The 17347-nt window shown below is 39.5% G+C and overlaps 1 protein-coding gene across 6 annotated transcripts in view; it reads left to right on the top strand.

Annotated features, from left to right (window-relative positions):
• The window catches only part of dock3 (dedicator of cytokinesis 3), a 1242443-nt gene that overhangs the window by 1008012 nt on the left and 217084 nt on the right, over positions 1 to 17347 (top strand). For all 6 annotated transcript variants that reach the window (XM_059649508.1, XM_059649506.1, XM_059649505.1 and 3 more), the window contains 4 exons: positions 843 to 926; positions 11364 to 11464; positions 12787 to 12868; positions 15588 to 15758. In XM_059649508.1, the coding sequence (XP_059505491.1) occupies positions 843 to 926; positions 11364 to 11464; positions 12787 to 12868; positions 15588 to 15758 (438 nt within the window). The remainder of the gene's footprint in view (positions 1 to 842; positions 927 to 11363; positions 11465 to 12786; positions 12869 to 15587; positions 15759 to 17347) is intronic.

Raw genomic sequence — 17347 nt, 5'->3', positions numbered from 1 at the left:
CTCAGAACATTCGGAAAGAGTTGTCAAGAGTTGTCAAATCCTCTGAATCAGAGATAGACATGATACAGGTCTAAATGGTCTTGGCCCGAAACGTCAACTTTCCTACTTCCCTGATGCTGCTTGCCCTGCTGTGTTCATCCAGCTCTACACCTTGATGTCTCAGGTACAGCCCACTGTCGTGTGTGTGTGTTTTGGGGGGTTGTTTGGTGGTCGAGAGAGAGCGCAACAGATCAGCAAAGCAGGCCTGGAAAAAAGAAAGGCTGGGGAGAATCCTTGAATTATTCAAGAGATTTAACACAGTCTCAGGAAAGATTTAATAATTTTGGACAGCAGCAATTAGAATGTAAATGAATTATTTTTTCTGCATATTCAGTATGTATTCATATTTCTCAGAGAGAGAAAAAATAACAACTTACTGGATTACATTTCCATGGATACTGGTATGCCTCCAACTCCTCACTCAGACAGCAGTGACTATGAGGACACCTATCAAATCCTCACGTGATGTCATTGTGTACAAGTTTGGATCATTAAATATCGCTTAGTACAACATAGCAGGGGATGCAGCTGATAATAGTGGTATCTCCAATAAATTATCTAATCTGATCTTTCTTTGTCTCTGTCTCTGTCTCTGTGACTCCTCACTGAATGGTGAATTGATCCATGAATAATTGGAAAGAAGATCCAAGTCACTGACACTTTATTGTAGCATTAACTCTAAATAGCATTTTAAAAAAATTAGCCTACACTCTGAAGTAGTTTAATTTCAATGTAAAAATTCAGTAAATGGGTATCACTGATACTGAAGCAATTTCCCTGGTTAAATCTCTTCTCTTTTCCAGTTTTTACAGGATATTTTAGATACGCTGTTTACAATTTTAGATGACAACACAGAGAAATATGGGCTGCTTGTATTTCAGTCCTTGGTAAGTATCATTAACTTGGTAAATTTATATATCCAACCATTTCCTGGCATTGTCAGACCATGAGGTGAAATAGTCTCAAATACAGTTGCAATGTGAAGGCTCTTTGCAGCGTATTAACCCCATCTTTGTACCAGAACGTCTGGGTTCAAGTCCCACCTGCCCCGGGAGTATGCCTTAAGATATCTGAACAGATTATTTGAAAATAACTCTAATGGCTGTTGGAAAGTAAGGTTTTTGGAAACTATGTCCCAGTGTGTCATGTGGTTTAAAGAAAATCTAATTTCTTATCTATCTTCTAGAACCAACATTTCTAGCTCCACATTTGTCAAATTGCAGAATAAAGTTAACTTTATCATTTTGTTTTATTCTCTTGAATTGTCTCCCATATTTCTTGAAGGTTTGGATCCTTGCTGAGGTTTTAGGCACCCATGACTGAATATCTGCCAAGTGGTCATTTCTCGCATCCAAACCTGGACAGTTGAAAGGGTACATGGCCTTTTTCATTGTAGATCTACATTCTAGAAGACTTCATAGATAAGAATTAGCAGGAGAAATTCTGGCTCATTTTCTCTTTGTGACCCTTACAAAATGAGGCCACCAAGCCTGACCCTGCGCAGGCTGACCACTAACTCAGCATAATTAGACATGAGACCTTTCTGATCTGTGTGCCCCAGTACTATAATGAGCATGAAAAGAGTGGTTTGTAAATTATTATTTAATAAAATAGAAATCATAAATATAATGAAGATTATATTTGCACCAGCCTGTAAAATAACCCACCTGACAATTTCCCAATTTGAAGACAGATTTGATCCATTCATTTCCTCAGCAGCTATTGGAGACTAAAGGAGCAATCCCTAATTTGTTTAAAAAATTAAAGATATAACACTAATTTATAAAGGTACCTCTGCTGCAGTGAGGAACAAACTGAAACAATAGCTTGTCATGTTGACATGTTTAGGGATTTCATTTCTCTGAAAGCGGAATCTTAAAAGATAAAGGAATTTGTTTTGATAGGATTGTGGTTCTTTTTTGGTTATGTGTTTGGCTTATATTAAGCAAATGATAATAAAAATTGCAGGTTTTTCCTTTTTTTTTCCTCTTCCTTCTCCTCTCCCTTAATGATCAGGCATGTATATGGAATATAGACAGACATACTGATTTCTAGTTAAACAATAGGATGAGTGTTTTTATTTATTCTTACAGTAGTCATGTTATAGTTCAAAGGGCCAGCAATAAAAACCATGGAAGCATAGCCTCTAAGCTAAATGCTCACAACTCAAATCCCAGGGCTTTTTGTTGCTCAGACCTATTTGTGTCAGTTGGGTAGCTTTAGTAAGCCGCAGGGTTCACATTGCCCAACTATCCTGGCCTCTGCCACATGACATTTTTCTCCATATTGCCCCCAGCTTGAATATACCTCATTCAAAGGAATTTATCCTCTATTTCTCTGCTGAGTGGGCATGCAGCCTCGTAACGAAGATGATTAAATCCTCGGAATGACTGACTTCAAACTGCTTGTACTCACCAACCAGTGCATTCTGTCTCATCTAATCCTTCCAGTACATAACACAATGCAACACAGACTTCTCTTTCGATTCCTTTCCAGCTCTCTCTCAATCACCCATAGTATAAATGGATTTAAAAAGGTACATTGCAAACACCTTATTATTGTACTGCATGCCACTGCCTCAGATATCACACTGCTCATCAGGACTACCAAAAGGAACAAAAATTTCTTTATTGGGTATACCAAAGCTACAACCTTTGGGTTCCCACTGCATTTCCTAAGTACTGGCTTCATCCCTGTATCTGGCTATTGTATGAGAATGAATTACACCTATCATAAATAGAGAATAATTTGCCCTTGAGTTCAGCGTCCGACTCTGTACCTTCTCCATCATCATCATCATATGCTATTTTTGTTACATTATCAATCTACACCACTGTTTCACCTCATCTCCTGCTGCACCCTACCAACACCTTGGTCACCTCTAGACAGGATTATTCTAAACTATACCAATACATTCCAAGATGACCTCCAATTTTTTACACTCTGTAAGTTTGAGATCACTAAAATTCTGTTGTCCATATCCTAACTCTTGTCAGATTTTTGGAATAGAAATACGTTACTGTTCTACATAGAACATTACAGCACAGTACAGGCCCTCCGGCCCTCGATGTTGTGCCGACCTGTCATACCGATCTGAAGCCCATCTAAATTACACTATGCCTTGTACGTCCATATGCTTATCCAATGGCGACTTAAATGTACCTAAAGTTGGCAAATCTACTACCATTGCAGGCAAAGCGTTCTATTCCCTTACTACTCTCTGAGTAAAGAAACTACCTCTGACATCTGTCCTATATCTTTCACCCCTCAATTTAAAGCTATGCCCCCTCATGCTCACCGTCACCGTCCTAGGAAAAAGGCTCTCCCTATCCACCCTATCTAACCCTCTGATTATTTTATATGTTTCAATTAAGTCACCTCTCAACCTTCTCTCTAATGAAAACAGCCTCAAGTCCCTCAGCCTTTCCTCGTAAGACCTTCCCTCCATACCAGGCAACATCCTAGTAAATCTCCTCTGCACCCTTTCCAAAGCTTCCACATCCTTCTTATAATGCGGTGACCAGAACTGCACACAATACTCCAAGTGCGGCCGCACCAGAGTTCTGTACAGCTGCAGCATAACCTCTTGGTTCCGGAACTCGATCCCTCTATTAATAAAAGCTAAAACACTGTATGCCTTCTTAACAGCCCTGTCAATCTGGGTGGCAACTTTCAAGGATCTGTGTACATGGACACCGAGATCTCTCTGCTCAGCTACACTACCAAGAATCTTACCATTAGCCCTGTACTTTGCCTTCCGGTTACTCCTACCAAAGTGCATCACCTCACACTTGTCTGCATTAAACTCCATTTGCCACCTCTCAGCCCAGCTCTGCAGCTTATCTCTGTCTCTCTGCAACCTACAGCTCCTTCGTCACTATCCACAACTCCACCTACCTTAGTGTCGTCTGCAAATTTACTAACCCATCCTTCTACGCCCTCATCCAGGTCATTTATAAAAATGACAAACAGCAGTGGACCCAACACTGACCCTTGCGGTACACCACTAGTAACTGGTCTCCAGGATGAACATTTCCCATCAACTACCACCCTCTGTCTTCTTTCAGCAAGCCAATTTCCGATCCAAACTGCTATATCTCCCACAATTCCATTCCTCTGCATTTTGTACAATAGCCTACTGTGGGGAACCTTATCGAACGCCTTGCTGAAATCCATATACACCACATCAACTGGTTTACTCTCATCTACCTGTTTGGTCACCTTCTCAAAGAACTCAATAATGTTTGTGAGGCACGACCTTCCCTTCACAAAACCATGCTGACTATCCCTAATCAATTTATTTTTTTCTAGATGGTTATAAATCCTATCTCTTATAACCTTTTCCAACACTTTACCAACAACTGAGGTAAGGCTCACTGGTCTATAATTACCAGGGTATGTTCTGTGGTGCCTACTGGTTTGCTGTAGTCATGTGACCATGAGGTATTGATTGTAGCTAACTATCTGACAGCCAGTTCAATAAAGACACAGTACAAGCCTGAATGTTGCCTTGTGAACTGGTAATGTGGTGTCAGACTAGAGTGGAAATGAGGGTTGAAAAGCTATATAGCAGCACAACGACTAAAAGAGGAAAACGGGAACATTCAGAGCTAATGAAAGCTGAAAAAAGACAGTGGAAACCATGGTAAAAGAACAGAGATAAGTCACTGGGTAAGAGACAAACTTTCTCCTCCTAGCACTGTTCAAAATTAAAAGCAATATGAAACTGAACTGGGCTCATAATAGCAAAATCAAGAGATTGCAGCAGATTTAATTTTTAAAAATAGTAGCAACGAATAGTTACAATTTTATCACTGTTGGGGAGACAAGGTGTATAGCACCCAAATCTCCCCAAAGAATAGAAGAAACAGACAGCAAAAATATTAAAAGCCTTGAAGGCATACATTGAACCCCAAGAAAACATAAATTATGAATGGTATTTGTTCAATATTAGGGCACATGGTGAAAAAGATTCATTGATGGATATGTCGCAGCGTTAACACAGCTCACAAAATTTTGTAAATGTGCACAACTTAAAGATGATTTAATTAAAGCCGGGATTGAATTAAGCATAAGAGATCCTGTGGAAAGACAATGCCTGCCAAAAGAGGGGGAAATTACTCTCATGAAAGTAGTTAACGTGTACATAATTGCTGAGGTTGCAAATTAGTAACAAGAACATATCCGTGGCGGAACAAACCAAACCTGACTTTATGCTGATAGACAGTCAAGGCCAAAAGGGCAGAAGGACAAAGGACAGGAAACAGGCACTGCAGAGGACATTTCGTAAAGAAAAAGAAGGAATATGCAGCTTAGAAAAAGCAGTGTTCTCACCGCAGGAAGCTGAATCATTTTATACACAAGTGTCCAGCGGGAAGAAAACACGGCAAGGTGGGTACAAATGCCCACTAGGAAGGTATCAGCTGAAGGACCTGACATATCAATCTATTTCATATTCCAAGTTAGGTTGTGAGGTAGTTAGAAAATAAATGGTTTATGAATGTTGGAATGATGACTGCAGAAGGAAAACATCTCCAGTCCTGGGTTTAAAGTTCCAGATGGACATTGGTGCATCATGCGACATCATGACTTTCACAGAACTATAAAAAGTGGTATAACATAGTGATCTTAAAATGAAACCCTCAAAAGTAAGTTTAAGGCTACATAAAGGACATTTTACTATGAGAGCTCATTGCACTGACAAGACAAAGATTTGGAGTTCCAGATCTTAGTTAGGCAAGTGATACAGACGGTTGTGCATGCCATCTGGTATTTTATTTTCCAGAGAAGTATCAAGGCAGGCAGCATGAGATTGTTAGTGATCCTGCCAGAGTTGATCAATAGTAGATGATCTGTTAGTTTATAAATACAGAGATACAATGGAAAAAGCCATTGTTGACTGTGAACAAAATGTAGTGTAATTACTCATCAGAGCTTGTCTGATGAACCTGAAACCAAATGAAAATAAAATGGCGATTAAAAATGTGCCAAGTCAAGTACATGCGTACTGACAGCAAAAGGTCTTACATCGGATCGCAGGAGGATGAGAGCTGTGGTGGCAATGCAGCAGTGATGTATAAGCAAAACAGTGATTTGCTGGATTGATCAAGTTCTTGACAAAATTCTTGACTTTTTTATGTCAGAGTGTGAATCATTATGGCAACTCACTGCCAAGGGCATGCAGTAGTATTGGGCACAAAGCAAGACGCAGTATTCACTAAAATAAAGCACCTGGTGACAACAATACCAGTGCTGAAATACTATGACATAAATGATGAAGTCACCCTGGAGTATGGCACCAGCAGGGCAGGACTGTGAAGCAACTGTAATGCAGCCAGGTCAACCGATTACATTTTCTTCCAGATGTTAATATAAATAGAATAATGTTACATTCAGATCAAGAAAATAGTGTCTGACCATTGTATTTCCTTATACACATTTTCACCAATGCCGACTTGGAAGAGACAAAGTGACAGTTGAATCCATCAATAAGCTACTTCAAATTATTTTCCTCAAGGTGTTGCTCTCTGCTCCAAAGCATCTGCAAAGAATGTTACTCCATCTGCAGAGATATCATATGTAGTTGGCAGAGCTTACATCACTGGTATGCTGTCAAACACAGCACTGTCTATGAAGAAAGTAGAGACTGCTACAATGGAGTGTGATAGCTTCTGGATCCAAGAAGAAGAAGCAACTCTACATGTTCTGGAAACCATCAACCCAAAAGAAACACTGAATCTGACAGACAAGTGTCTCACCCAGGCCATCAAGCTATCTAACAAGATGCAACTCTCCCAGGTATGACAAAAAGTAGTGATGCATCAATGGCCTGAAAGCATCAAGGACATTCCTATGGTTGCAGAAGCATGTTAGGCATAGAGGATGAATTGACACCTCAGATGGCAGTTTGTACAATGAGTCAGTAACCTTAAGGAGTTGAAAGGAGAGATGGTAAAGTGCAGGCATGCAAGCCACCAAGAAATTGAGCCTGAGGAATGTAGGAGGATGCTCTACTGGACAAGCGTGAGCAACAAAATCATGGACCACATCGGGCACTTTGAAAGCGCACTTTAGCAGTTTTGTCATTCCAACATTGTAACAAACAATAATGGCCCTCGGTTTATAAGTGAAGAATTCAGATGCTATAGAGGCATGGTAAAAATTATTCTTCCATGCCACCCTTTCATCACGAAAGGATTCATAAAGAAATCAAGCAAATCCAGCATAGATGTATACAAGGCAATCCTCAAGTGAAGAAATATACCTGCAGAACACAGAAAGTAGGTCAGCACAAAGACCAATACCATGCAAAATCCAAGCCACTTTTCCAATAGCAAAATAAAATTAAGCCAGTAGTAGTAATAGGTATGAGTGAAGTGAAATCAAGGTGAAATGGCAAAAAGCAACAACTTAATAGACTGCAAATCTATTGCAGAGTTGAATATTAGAAGGTCAGTCACTGTACAAATCTTCAGCACACTCAAAAACTGTACATCTACTGAGTAAAACTATTTTCTTGACTGAAAGCAATGGAAGCTACTGAAGTATAAGGACAGTTACGTGCATATTGGGTAACTTTGGTAAATCACAAAGGAAATGATAATACCTGCAATGTTTTTGCATGAGAAGGGAGGTGACTGGGATGGAATTGTAATTCTGTACTAATGTACTTACTGCCTTGTGGTAGTGATATGGTCTTTATCATGGACACTCACTACAGAATGCGTCTTATAAGCTGCTCCAGAAAGACACAAAATAAGCCAGATTGCTGCCCTATGAGCTAATAATACCAAGTTTCATTCACCCACCTGAGTTCATTGACCTTAATTGACTCCTTGTTTCCCAATACCTTAATATTAACATGCCATCTTTGCTACAAGTCCCTTCTGACTTCCCTATTTCATCATAGAATCCCTTTGGCCCAACAAGTCCACACTGCCCCTCAAAGCATCCTATTCAGACCCATCCCTCATAACCCACCTAATCTATACATTCCTGAACACCATGGGCAATTTAGTATGGCCAATCCTCCTAACTTGCACATTTTTACGCACGCAGACATGGGGAGAATGCAAAGTCCACACAGACAGTCCCCAAGGGTGGAGTAAAGCCCAGGTCCTTGGCGCAGTGAGGCAGCAGTGCTAACCACTGAGCCACCATGCTGCCAGTTGTTTTGCTGAAAGTTCTGTAACCTGTTCCAGTTTTGCACCCCTCCAAGATGTCTCTACTCCTAATCTGACCTCTTGCATATAGAATCACAGAGTGGTACAGAAAAGAAGGTGACCATTCTGTCTAGCACGTTTATGCAGCCCCTAAGAAGGGGTAGTTATAAACTTACAAACCAAGGAGCAGGAGTAGCCTATTCATGCCCTCGAGCTTTCTGCAACATTCAATGAGACCATGGCTGACCTGATTGAAACCACAAATCCACATTCCTGTCTACCCTCGATAACCACCTAGCACTACCCCCTGCCTTTTCCTTTGACTCAACAATTTTTTATTTTAAGATGATGATGTATTTCCTTTTGAAAGCTACAATTGACCCCGTCTCCTCCATACAATGAGCCAGTTCATTCCAGATCATAACAACTCACTGTGTGAAAACATTTTTTGTCATGTCACTGTTGCTTCTTTTGACAATTACCTTAAATCTGTTCTCTTTGGTTCTACGTCCTTTCACCAATGGGAAACTGTTTCTCCCTATCCACTCTTTCCAAACATCTGTGATCTTAGATATCTCAAATTTGTCTTCTCCAAAGACAGTAACCCTAATTTTTCCAGGCTTTTTATAGAAATGATTCTTTATTCCTGTAACTGTTCTTGTGAATCTTTTCTGTACGCACTCCATCTTTCCTGTTTTCAGGACTGGGTACAACTCCATTTAGCTGAACGTGTAGTTTTATAGTTTTTCATAACTTTTTGGTTGTTTGATGATACAAAACTCGAGTCCTGCTGAAGAAGACACATTTTGTCAAAGCTTTTCATCCTGCACTCATAAGGACGTTTCAAAAGAATGCCAATTCAAGGGGAAAGCCTACATTTATACTGCGCAAGAAGAGAGTGCTGATTGGTTGCGAAGTGAGCGCTGATTGGTAGAGCCATTACCATAGAGAATGTACCCATTATTACTGATTGAAAGTTATCTACCAGGCTTTGTTTAAATTTTAAACCAAACAGGTTGACTGTGATTGGTCAGGGCATTGCCCTGAAAAATGAACCAGCAAATGGCTGTCATCTGTTTTGTTGAGTTCCAACAGACACTGTATTTTTGCATTTTCTTTCTTTCTGCAGGGAACAGGACACTGTGTACTAATGTATATAGCTTGCAGTACGCACAACTGTGCAACACTGTGAGCCCAACTGGCAATCCTAAATTGTTTGTCAATATAATTCTTCTCACACTAGGATTGTCCAGAAAATGTCCAGTTGCAGAATTACATCTAAAATTGGACATTCTGTTGTATGTTTTGCAGTGCTGGGCTGGTTGGGTATGGTCAGCATCTTGCTTGTTGCAAACAGTGTGGGTGTGATGCCAAATGTGTTGGCTGTAAGTCCCCAAGATTGGCCCAATCACATTATTAAACTGCTTATGTTTGAGGACTGGTGATCGTCAGGTGGTGCTTTGACCTAACTATTAAATCAGAAACCTTGGTTCAAATCCTGTCATGGCATTTGGCAGAATTTGAAGTCAATAAAATTACAGTCCAATGACGTACGTGAATCCATTGTCAATTGTTGAAAAACCCATCTGGTTCACTAATGGAAACTGTCATCTTTACTTGTCTTTTTTACATGTGACTCTAAATCCACAGCAATGTGGTTGACTCTGACTCTTAACCTGTCCTCTGATCAGATAGGGATGGGCAATAAATGCTGACCCAGCCAGTGACACCCTCATCCTGGAATAGGATGAATGGGAATGCACCTATTTTATTCCTTAGCTCGAACTAAATATATTTTGACCTTGACTCGTAAGGGGCATCCTCTGTCTCCAGCACTGGAATGTTTTGCTCAATCAATCTTGCTACTCCTCTTCCTTTCCTTACTCTTCTATTTTTTCTGAACACTTCATATTGAGGAATATTTCACATCCAGTCCAGTTCTTCTTTAAGCCAGGCCTCTAATATCACTACATCGTCATATTTCTCCATGGCAATTACGTCATTCTCCTTATTTTTTATCTTGTTGACCACACCTAAAACTTTACCATTTCCTACTCTAGAACTATCTATCCCTCCCAATATTCTTCACACCGTGGTATTCCTATTTAGTATTACCTCCTAGATGCCATATCCCCACACCCCAACACCCTTCCCTACAATTAACGATTCACCCTACAAGACAACTGGCCTCAGTTCTGTTTAGGTGTAACCCATATCATCTGTATAGGTCTCATCTCTCCTGATCTTTATTACTCAACCATTGGTAGCTGTATCTTCAGATGCCTAATTCATGAAATATAAGATTTTCTCCCTTAGCCTGTATTTCTTCTCCTTGAAAGCTACTTCTTTAAACTTAGATCCCTGGCGAAGCTTTTGGTTGCCTATAATTCTCAGTGATTCAGTGTCAGCTTTTCTTTATTAAAAAGCTGCATAAATCCAAAGCTCGTGACTTTGGTCAAACCACTAGAAGATGTGTCTGTCCATTGATACTTTAGCCAGTTGATGTCTTTCACTGTCAAATGGAAGATGTTATATTCTACTTTGCAATGATTAAAATAACAACTTTAAAATCTCATCATCGCTGTACCTTTGAATTTTACTCTATGTTCGCCCGTTAAGTTTGAAGTAGATGTGTAAGTTTTATTAGACTTGGTAGTGGGGATGAGTAGATTTGATGGATTTATCAGACTGGATTATGGGAATGAGACATTGAAGCAGTGCAAATATCAAAGATCCTGACCCCCACGCCCCACCCTCCCATCTCTCCAGTGTTCTGCACCCATTACCCTCTGATCTATTTAAGCCTCTTTTTCTTTAAGATCCCCCGCTCCAGTGTCTATTTCTGCAGCACGACCCTACTGCCCCACCCACAATGATGTATGAACATCATGAGGATGGGATAGAGTAAATGCAGCCAATCAACAATATGCAGGAGGCACAGAATTGTGGTGTAACTATCTGAGGATAGAAACAGTAATCTGACTTTCCCATCAGTGCCCTTGATTAGAACAGACCCTTTATTTAGTTTAATCATTTTCTGCTTTTCTTCAGATTGCCATCAATTTTTTTTTAGTGCTATTTCATTAATGTGCATTGCTAACATCAGCATGCCATCTGGTTTGTACTGCACCTATTTAACTTAACACTGTCTCTGTTGCCCAGGTATTCGTAATAAATTTGCTGCGGGACAGCAAGTATTTTCATTTCCGTCCGGTGATGGATACCTACATTCAGAAGCACTTCTCTGGTGCATTGGCATACAAGTGAGTTCAAATATCTGGTGGTTCAGGACCGGTTACCTTTGGAACCACACAGAGTTTTCTAATATCGTAAAATAATTTCCCTAAAGCTGCATTTATACTTATGACCTTCTGTAAAGTCCCATTACATTGCAATCAATTTACTACAATGTCATTTTCAATTTGATATGAGATGTGGTGTAAGCACCTGAGCAGGATATTTCATCATCATATTTCTCCGTGGCAATTACGCCATACTTCTTATTTTTCATCTGGCTGATATGCAGGTCTTTAATCTTCCTATGCTTGCCCTCAGCTCTGTGATTCAGATCAGTCATTCAGTTGTAGCCAGTCTTTGATGCACCATTTACTTTGCTACTTTGCCACTTTGTTTCTGATAATAAAAGTGCTGTCAGATAAAACTCTATGGAGGAAGCAAGGTGCCATCAGCCCCTCAGAGGCCCCAAGATCCTCTCCTCCTGTGCCCAAGGTGAGGGAACATTCTAACTACTGAATGCAAGGTGGCAAACATACACATGCTTCCACCAAAGTATCATTCTCAACTTTGTCCTTTTGAAGTCTGAAGTCGTTGTCACCAGCTTATAGTCCAACAGGTTTATTTGAAATCAGAAGCTTTTGGAGCACTGCTCCTTCAAGGACACAGTCACAGAATTTACAGGCGGAGAGATCAAAAAAATTGTACAAATGGCGTGATTGGAGTGTTAACAGGCTGAATAGCAAGTTTCTGCAGGTGATCAAAAGTGTCCGATGGTGTGAGTAAGCTGTCAACAGCTGAATAGCAATTTAAGGGATAACCTGTGGTCCAATTAACTGAGACAGAGATATAATTACTAAAAATCAAAAATAATATGGTGCTAGAGACAAACCAAATAGCTGGAATGACGTGATATGTATAAGAATCAAATCACCGATGTTGCCAGACCTGCTGAGAGTTTCCAGCAACTTCTGTAATTTGATTCTTATACATATCACGTCATTCCAGCTATTTGGTTTGTCTCTAGCACCATATTATTTTTGATTTTTAGTAATTATATCTCTGTCTCAGTTAATAAGAAAGATTTTACAAACACAGAACAGTATGATGGGCTTACATGTAGCATGACATGAATCCAAATTCACAACTGAGGCCATCTTCGTGGGTACAGAACTTGGCTATCAGTTTTTGCTCGTCTCTGCACTGGCTCACTACACATTATTACTATCTTTGTGTTTCTGTTGTACTGCTATTAAGGTATGTTAGTTCCAGAAGACTTATGTTTATGGCCATGTCAGAATCATGGTTATGCTCATATGTTTTACAGAAGCTGTGATTTCTTTGCACACAGGGAGCTAATCCGATGTCTGAAGTGGTACATGGACCGATCTGCGGAAGTTGTGAGGCAAGATCACATTCAAGAGGCAATGAGGGTACATAGCCTAACTCCTGTCGTAACTCTGACAAAATATAGAATTAGAACAATAGTTCATTGCTAGTCCTACTTAATCAAATCAAACTTCATTCTTATGTGTTCATCATCTGTGCTGTGATTTGTTAATCATAGTGACAACGGGAAATCACTGAAACGTAATCCTTTGAAAATTTGTTAATGTCAAAAACCTAAAGGTAGTAGATGTTTAATATCTGGTCCCTGTGTTATAAAAATGGCAATACCTCAAGCACCTCCTCAGTCCTTCTCTCACAGATAGTTGAAACATTTCCCTTTTATTTAATCTGAATTTTCCTCTGCTTTTCACTTCATATTACTGTTTTACCTTCATTAATTATTATACGACTTTGTATGAGGTTGTACAGGACATTGGTGAAGCCTCTTCTGGAGTACAGTGTCCAGTTCTAGCCACCCTGTTATAGGAAAAATATTATTAAATTAGAAAGGGTTCAGGAATGAAGGGTTTGATAATAAAAATAGGCTGGGACCTTTTCATTAGAGTGTAGGAGGTTGAGGGGTGGCCTTGTAGAGGTTTATAAAATCATGAGGGGAACAGATAATGTGAATAGCAAAGGTTTTTTTCCTAAAGTAATGGAGTTCCAAACTAGGGGGCATATTTTTAAGATGAGAGGAGAAAGATTTTAAAAAAGACATGCGGGGCAACCCTTTTACACAGAGTGATTAGTGTGTGGAATGAGCTAGCAGATGAAGTGGTGGATATAGGTCCTGTTACAACATTTAAAAGACATTTGGGATAAGTACATGAATAGGAAATGTTTTGAGGAATATGGGCCAAATGGAGGCAAGTGGGACCAGTTTAGCTTGGGAACATAGTCAGTGTGGACTCGTTGGACCAAAAGATCTGTTCCATGCTGTATGACTCAATGTGGAGACATGGGAATGTTAGAACTTGTACAATCACACCAATGTCCTATCTAGTGGCTTGATAACAAACTTGATGTATTCTTGGATCGTCAATCTGTTCAAAGTTTCAAATCCGTACACTGTCTCCACCACTCATCAGATTTCTAATCCCAAACCAGCTGCTGGATTATTATTTTGTTCCCTGTTTCCAAATCCCTATGCTCCCCCAGCCATCAGGTTTTTAATCCCCTAATTCTGAATTATCACTTTGTTTTTTGTTCTCACTTTGATTTTCAGGTCATAGCTTCGGCTTCTAGTATTTCAGTTGAAATGAAACTGATTAGGCAAAGCATACGTGTTTTTGTACTAACTTGTACATACATTTTCCTGATATCCAACTTTGGAAGTTGTTTGACATGCATTACAAATCTAATTACCAATTTTCCATACTTCGATCTGTGGAAAACAAAATGTTCATAGGTACCTCATGAAGAACAATCTCTACAGTTTTACTTTTCACAGTCACTTGTATAAATATATAATTACTTATGGATGTCTGGCAAAGATCAGTGCATGTTTCTGAGGGAGAAATATCACACCTTGTTCTCTGTTGACAGGTTAGGCCTGACTTGTATAATCATGCTTTATGAGTTTAGTATCAATATAAAGTGGAATCCAGAAATTGCTTCACACCAATTTTTAAATTGTAAACACATCCAAGTCTTTGTCAAAAACCACATTGGAAATGCACCCAGCCCACTTCAGATCCAGACTTGCTTACAAAACAAATTATATTTGAGGTTTTCATTGTAGCCAGTTTAATATTTCTGAAAAACCAGTGCTAACAACAGCTGCATTTTCAACTGTGCTGTAAATGCTGGAGATAGAACAGAGGTAGCGTACTGTCCGTTGCAGTTTCTTGATTTAAAGTAATCTAATAATATGATGTTTCATAACATCATCATACAAGTGGCAGCATCTATCTTGAACTGGTATTTACACAGCATGAATTTAGTCCTAAAGTATAGATTTTCAGTAAGTGCATTCCTGGCTGACTCCCCAGCCCTTAGTAATAAGCCTCAGCTCTTTCAAAATATTGTCTTAATAAGATACATGTCTGCACGAGGATTGAACATTGATTGCAGTCAGGGCAGCAGTTGGACTGTTATAGTTAATCTCAGTGCCTTCAGATTGACAGGGAAGAAGTTCATAAAGGTTTGCACTGTTAATTACATGCAAATAACCTGTTTACATAAATTCACTTGTGAATATTGGAAGAGATTATATTCAACTACGGCATCAGTCACCATTGGAATAACACTATCTAAATTCACATTTGAAGAAAGAACTTGGTACAAAATATTGAAAACTGGTTGTACTACATTGTCAGTCATTACCTTGAGATGATGATAATAGGATGGGATCTGTGAGATTTATTTTTATTTGTTCCTTGTATGTACACAGTGCTGGGTTTGGAATCCCTAGATATGTGAGCTAACGTGACATATATTTCCTACTCTTCCCGAAGGCAATAGTGAATGTTTTCTGTTGACTAGAATTTAAGAGCTTGCATTCCTGTTTTCTGTCAATTCAAGTTTGCCACTTGCCATGGTAAACTTAGAAGTTATAAGTAGCTCATCAGTAACTACATAACCTCAACCACCAGTCTGCAGTGTGACATAAGCTCTTTAAGCATCTGGAGCAATTGCCCATTTAGCTTTAAAACATTACCTGCAGTGGTAAGAATTTAAAACCTTTCAGAATTGCCGAAATAAGATGAACGATTAGCCTTTTCTATTTATAATTATCTGACAAATGTGTTTCTATTCTTCCAGGCCTTGGAATATTTGTTCAAGTTTATTGTGCAGTCACGGAGCTTGTATTCAAGAGCAACAGGTGGGATAGAAGAAGAACAGTTTCGTGCCAGTGTTCAAGAGCTCTTTCAGTCCATTCGCTTTGTCTTGAGTTTGGATAGCAGAAGTTCTGAGACTCTCATCTTCACACAGGTTAGTCTAGCAACAATAGCACATTCCCAGAAAACCACCTTCAAACAGGAACAAGTCTGCTGTTTGGATTCAGCAATATAGGTTTTAACAGCATTAATGCAGAGTTCATTGACATAAAATGCTGATTTTTCATCTCAGACTTCAGTTTCAATAAAAACCTAGATTTGGTAAAATGGAAGTCTCCTTCATTTGTTGACTGTGAGATTAAAAGAGATCAGGCAATTTTAACATATTTCCTGTCACACGTGGCTGAATTAGCCCTTAAATTAGCAACCTCACTCAGTCCAGAGGCGAAGTAATGAAAGAAAATTTAGCATTTAGTATATGAGGCAACCTCCCAGAGAATATGGCTGAAGACCCTCAGACTGATTAGGAGGACTTTTATTATGTCCTAAACTATATTGTACTTGATAATCAGAATTCTACATTTCATATATTCACTCGGGCTTATGGGTTTTGCAGACTTGGCGAGCATTCACTGCCCTTGAGAAGGTGGTGCCACCTTCTTAAACATATGCAATTCATTTGGTGTAGGTTAACTACAATGCTGTTAGATAGGATCTAGGATTTAGTACCAGGATTTTAACCCATTGATATTGAAGAAGCTGTGTTATATTTTCGAATAAGGATGGTGAGTGGCTTGAACAGGAATGTGAGGATAGTCATGTTACCATGTATCTGCTGCTGTAGTTCTTTTAAGTAGTGGTTGTCTTATGTTTGGAAAGTGCTGACTAAGGAACTTTGGAAAATTTCTCTAATGCATCCGCACTTTTACTCTGCCCTGTACTGTGTTGTACTTAGTAATGAGGGTCCTACTTGTCAAATTTTCTTTCGGAAGATGTGGGCTTCACATGCCACTGTGCATCTGTGGTGGCGGAAATGAACTTTTGTGTGTGTAGTGCCAATTAAGTAGGCTGTTTTGCCCTAGCTGTTGTCAATTTTTGAGTGTTGTTGGAGCTGCACCCTTCCAGGCAAGTGGGGAACATTCCATCATGCTCCTGAGTTGGACTTTCTGGTCCATGGGCAGGTTTTGGGAAATCAGGAGGTGAATTATTCACTTCGTTCAGTTTCTGCTCAATGGTAACATTCAGGATATCGTTGGTAGGGATTCGGTGAATACCACTGAATGTGAAAGGGCAATACTATATTCTTTCTTGTTAGTAATAACTATTGCCTGGCACTTGTGTGACATTAATCTTACGTGCCACTTTCAGCGCAAAACTGGTGATGTACAGGTGTAGAGCATTTAGACATGGACTGCTTCAGCATGTGAGGAATTGTGAACTTCACGTACATGGTGAACATTGTGCTATTGTCAGCGATTGTACCCATTTGTGATCTAATGATAGAGTGGAGGACATTGATGGAGTAATTGAATATGCCTGTGCCTAGGACACTACTGAGGAATTCTTGCAGAGATGTCCTGGAGTTGGGATCACTGACCTTCAACAACTACAGGCATCTTCCTTTGTGCTCTATATCACTCAAACCAACAGAATACATTCCTTCTGATTCCCATTGATTCTAGTTTTGATAGTGCTTCTTGACAACAAGTGTAGCTTTGACGTCAAGGACAGTCACTGTCACAT

This window comes from Stegostoma tigrinum, chromosome 11 (genome assembly GCF_030684315.1).
Source record: "Stegostoma tigrinum isolate sSteTig4 chromosome 11, sSteTig4.hap1, whole genome shotgun sequence".
Taxonomy (NCBI): domain Eukaryota; kingdom Metazoa; phylum Chordata; class Chondrichthyes; order Orectolobiformes; family Stegostomatidae; genus Stegostoma; species Stegostoma tigrinum.
The sequence above is the reverse complement of the archived record's forward strand: the minus strand, read 5'-3'. Positions and strand labels throughout refer to the sequence as shown.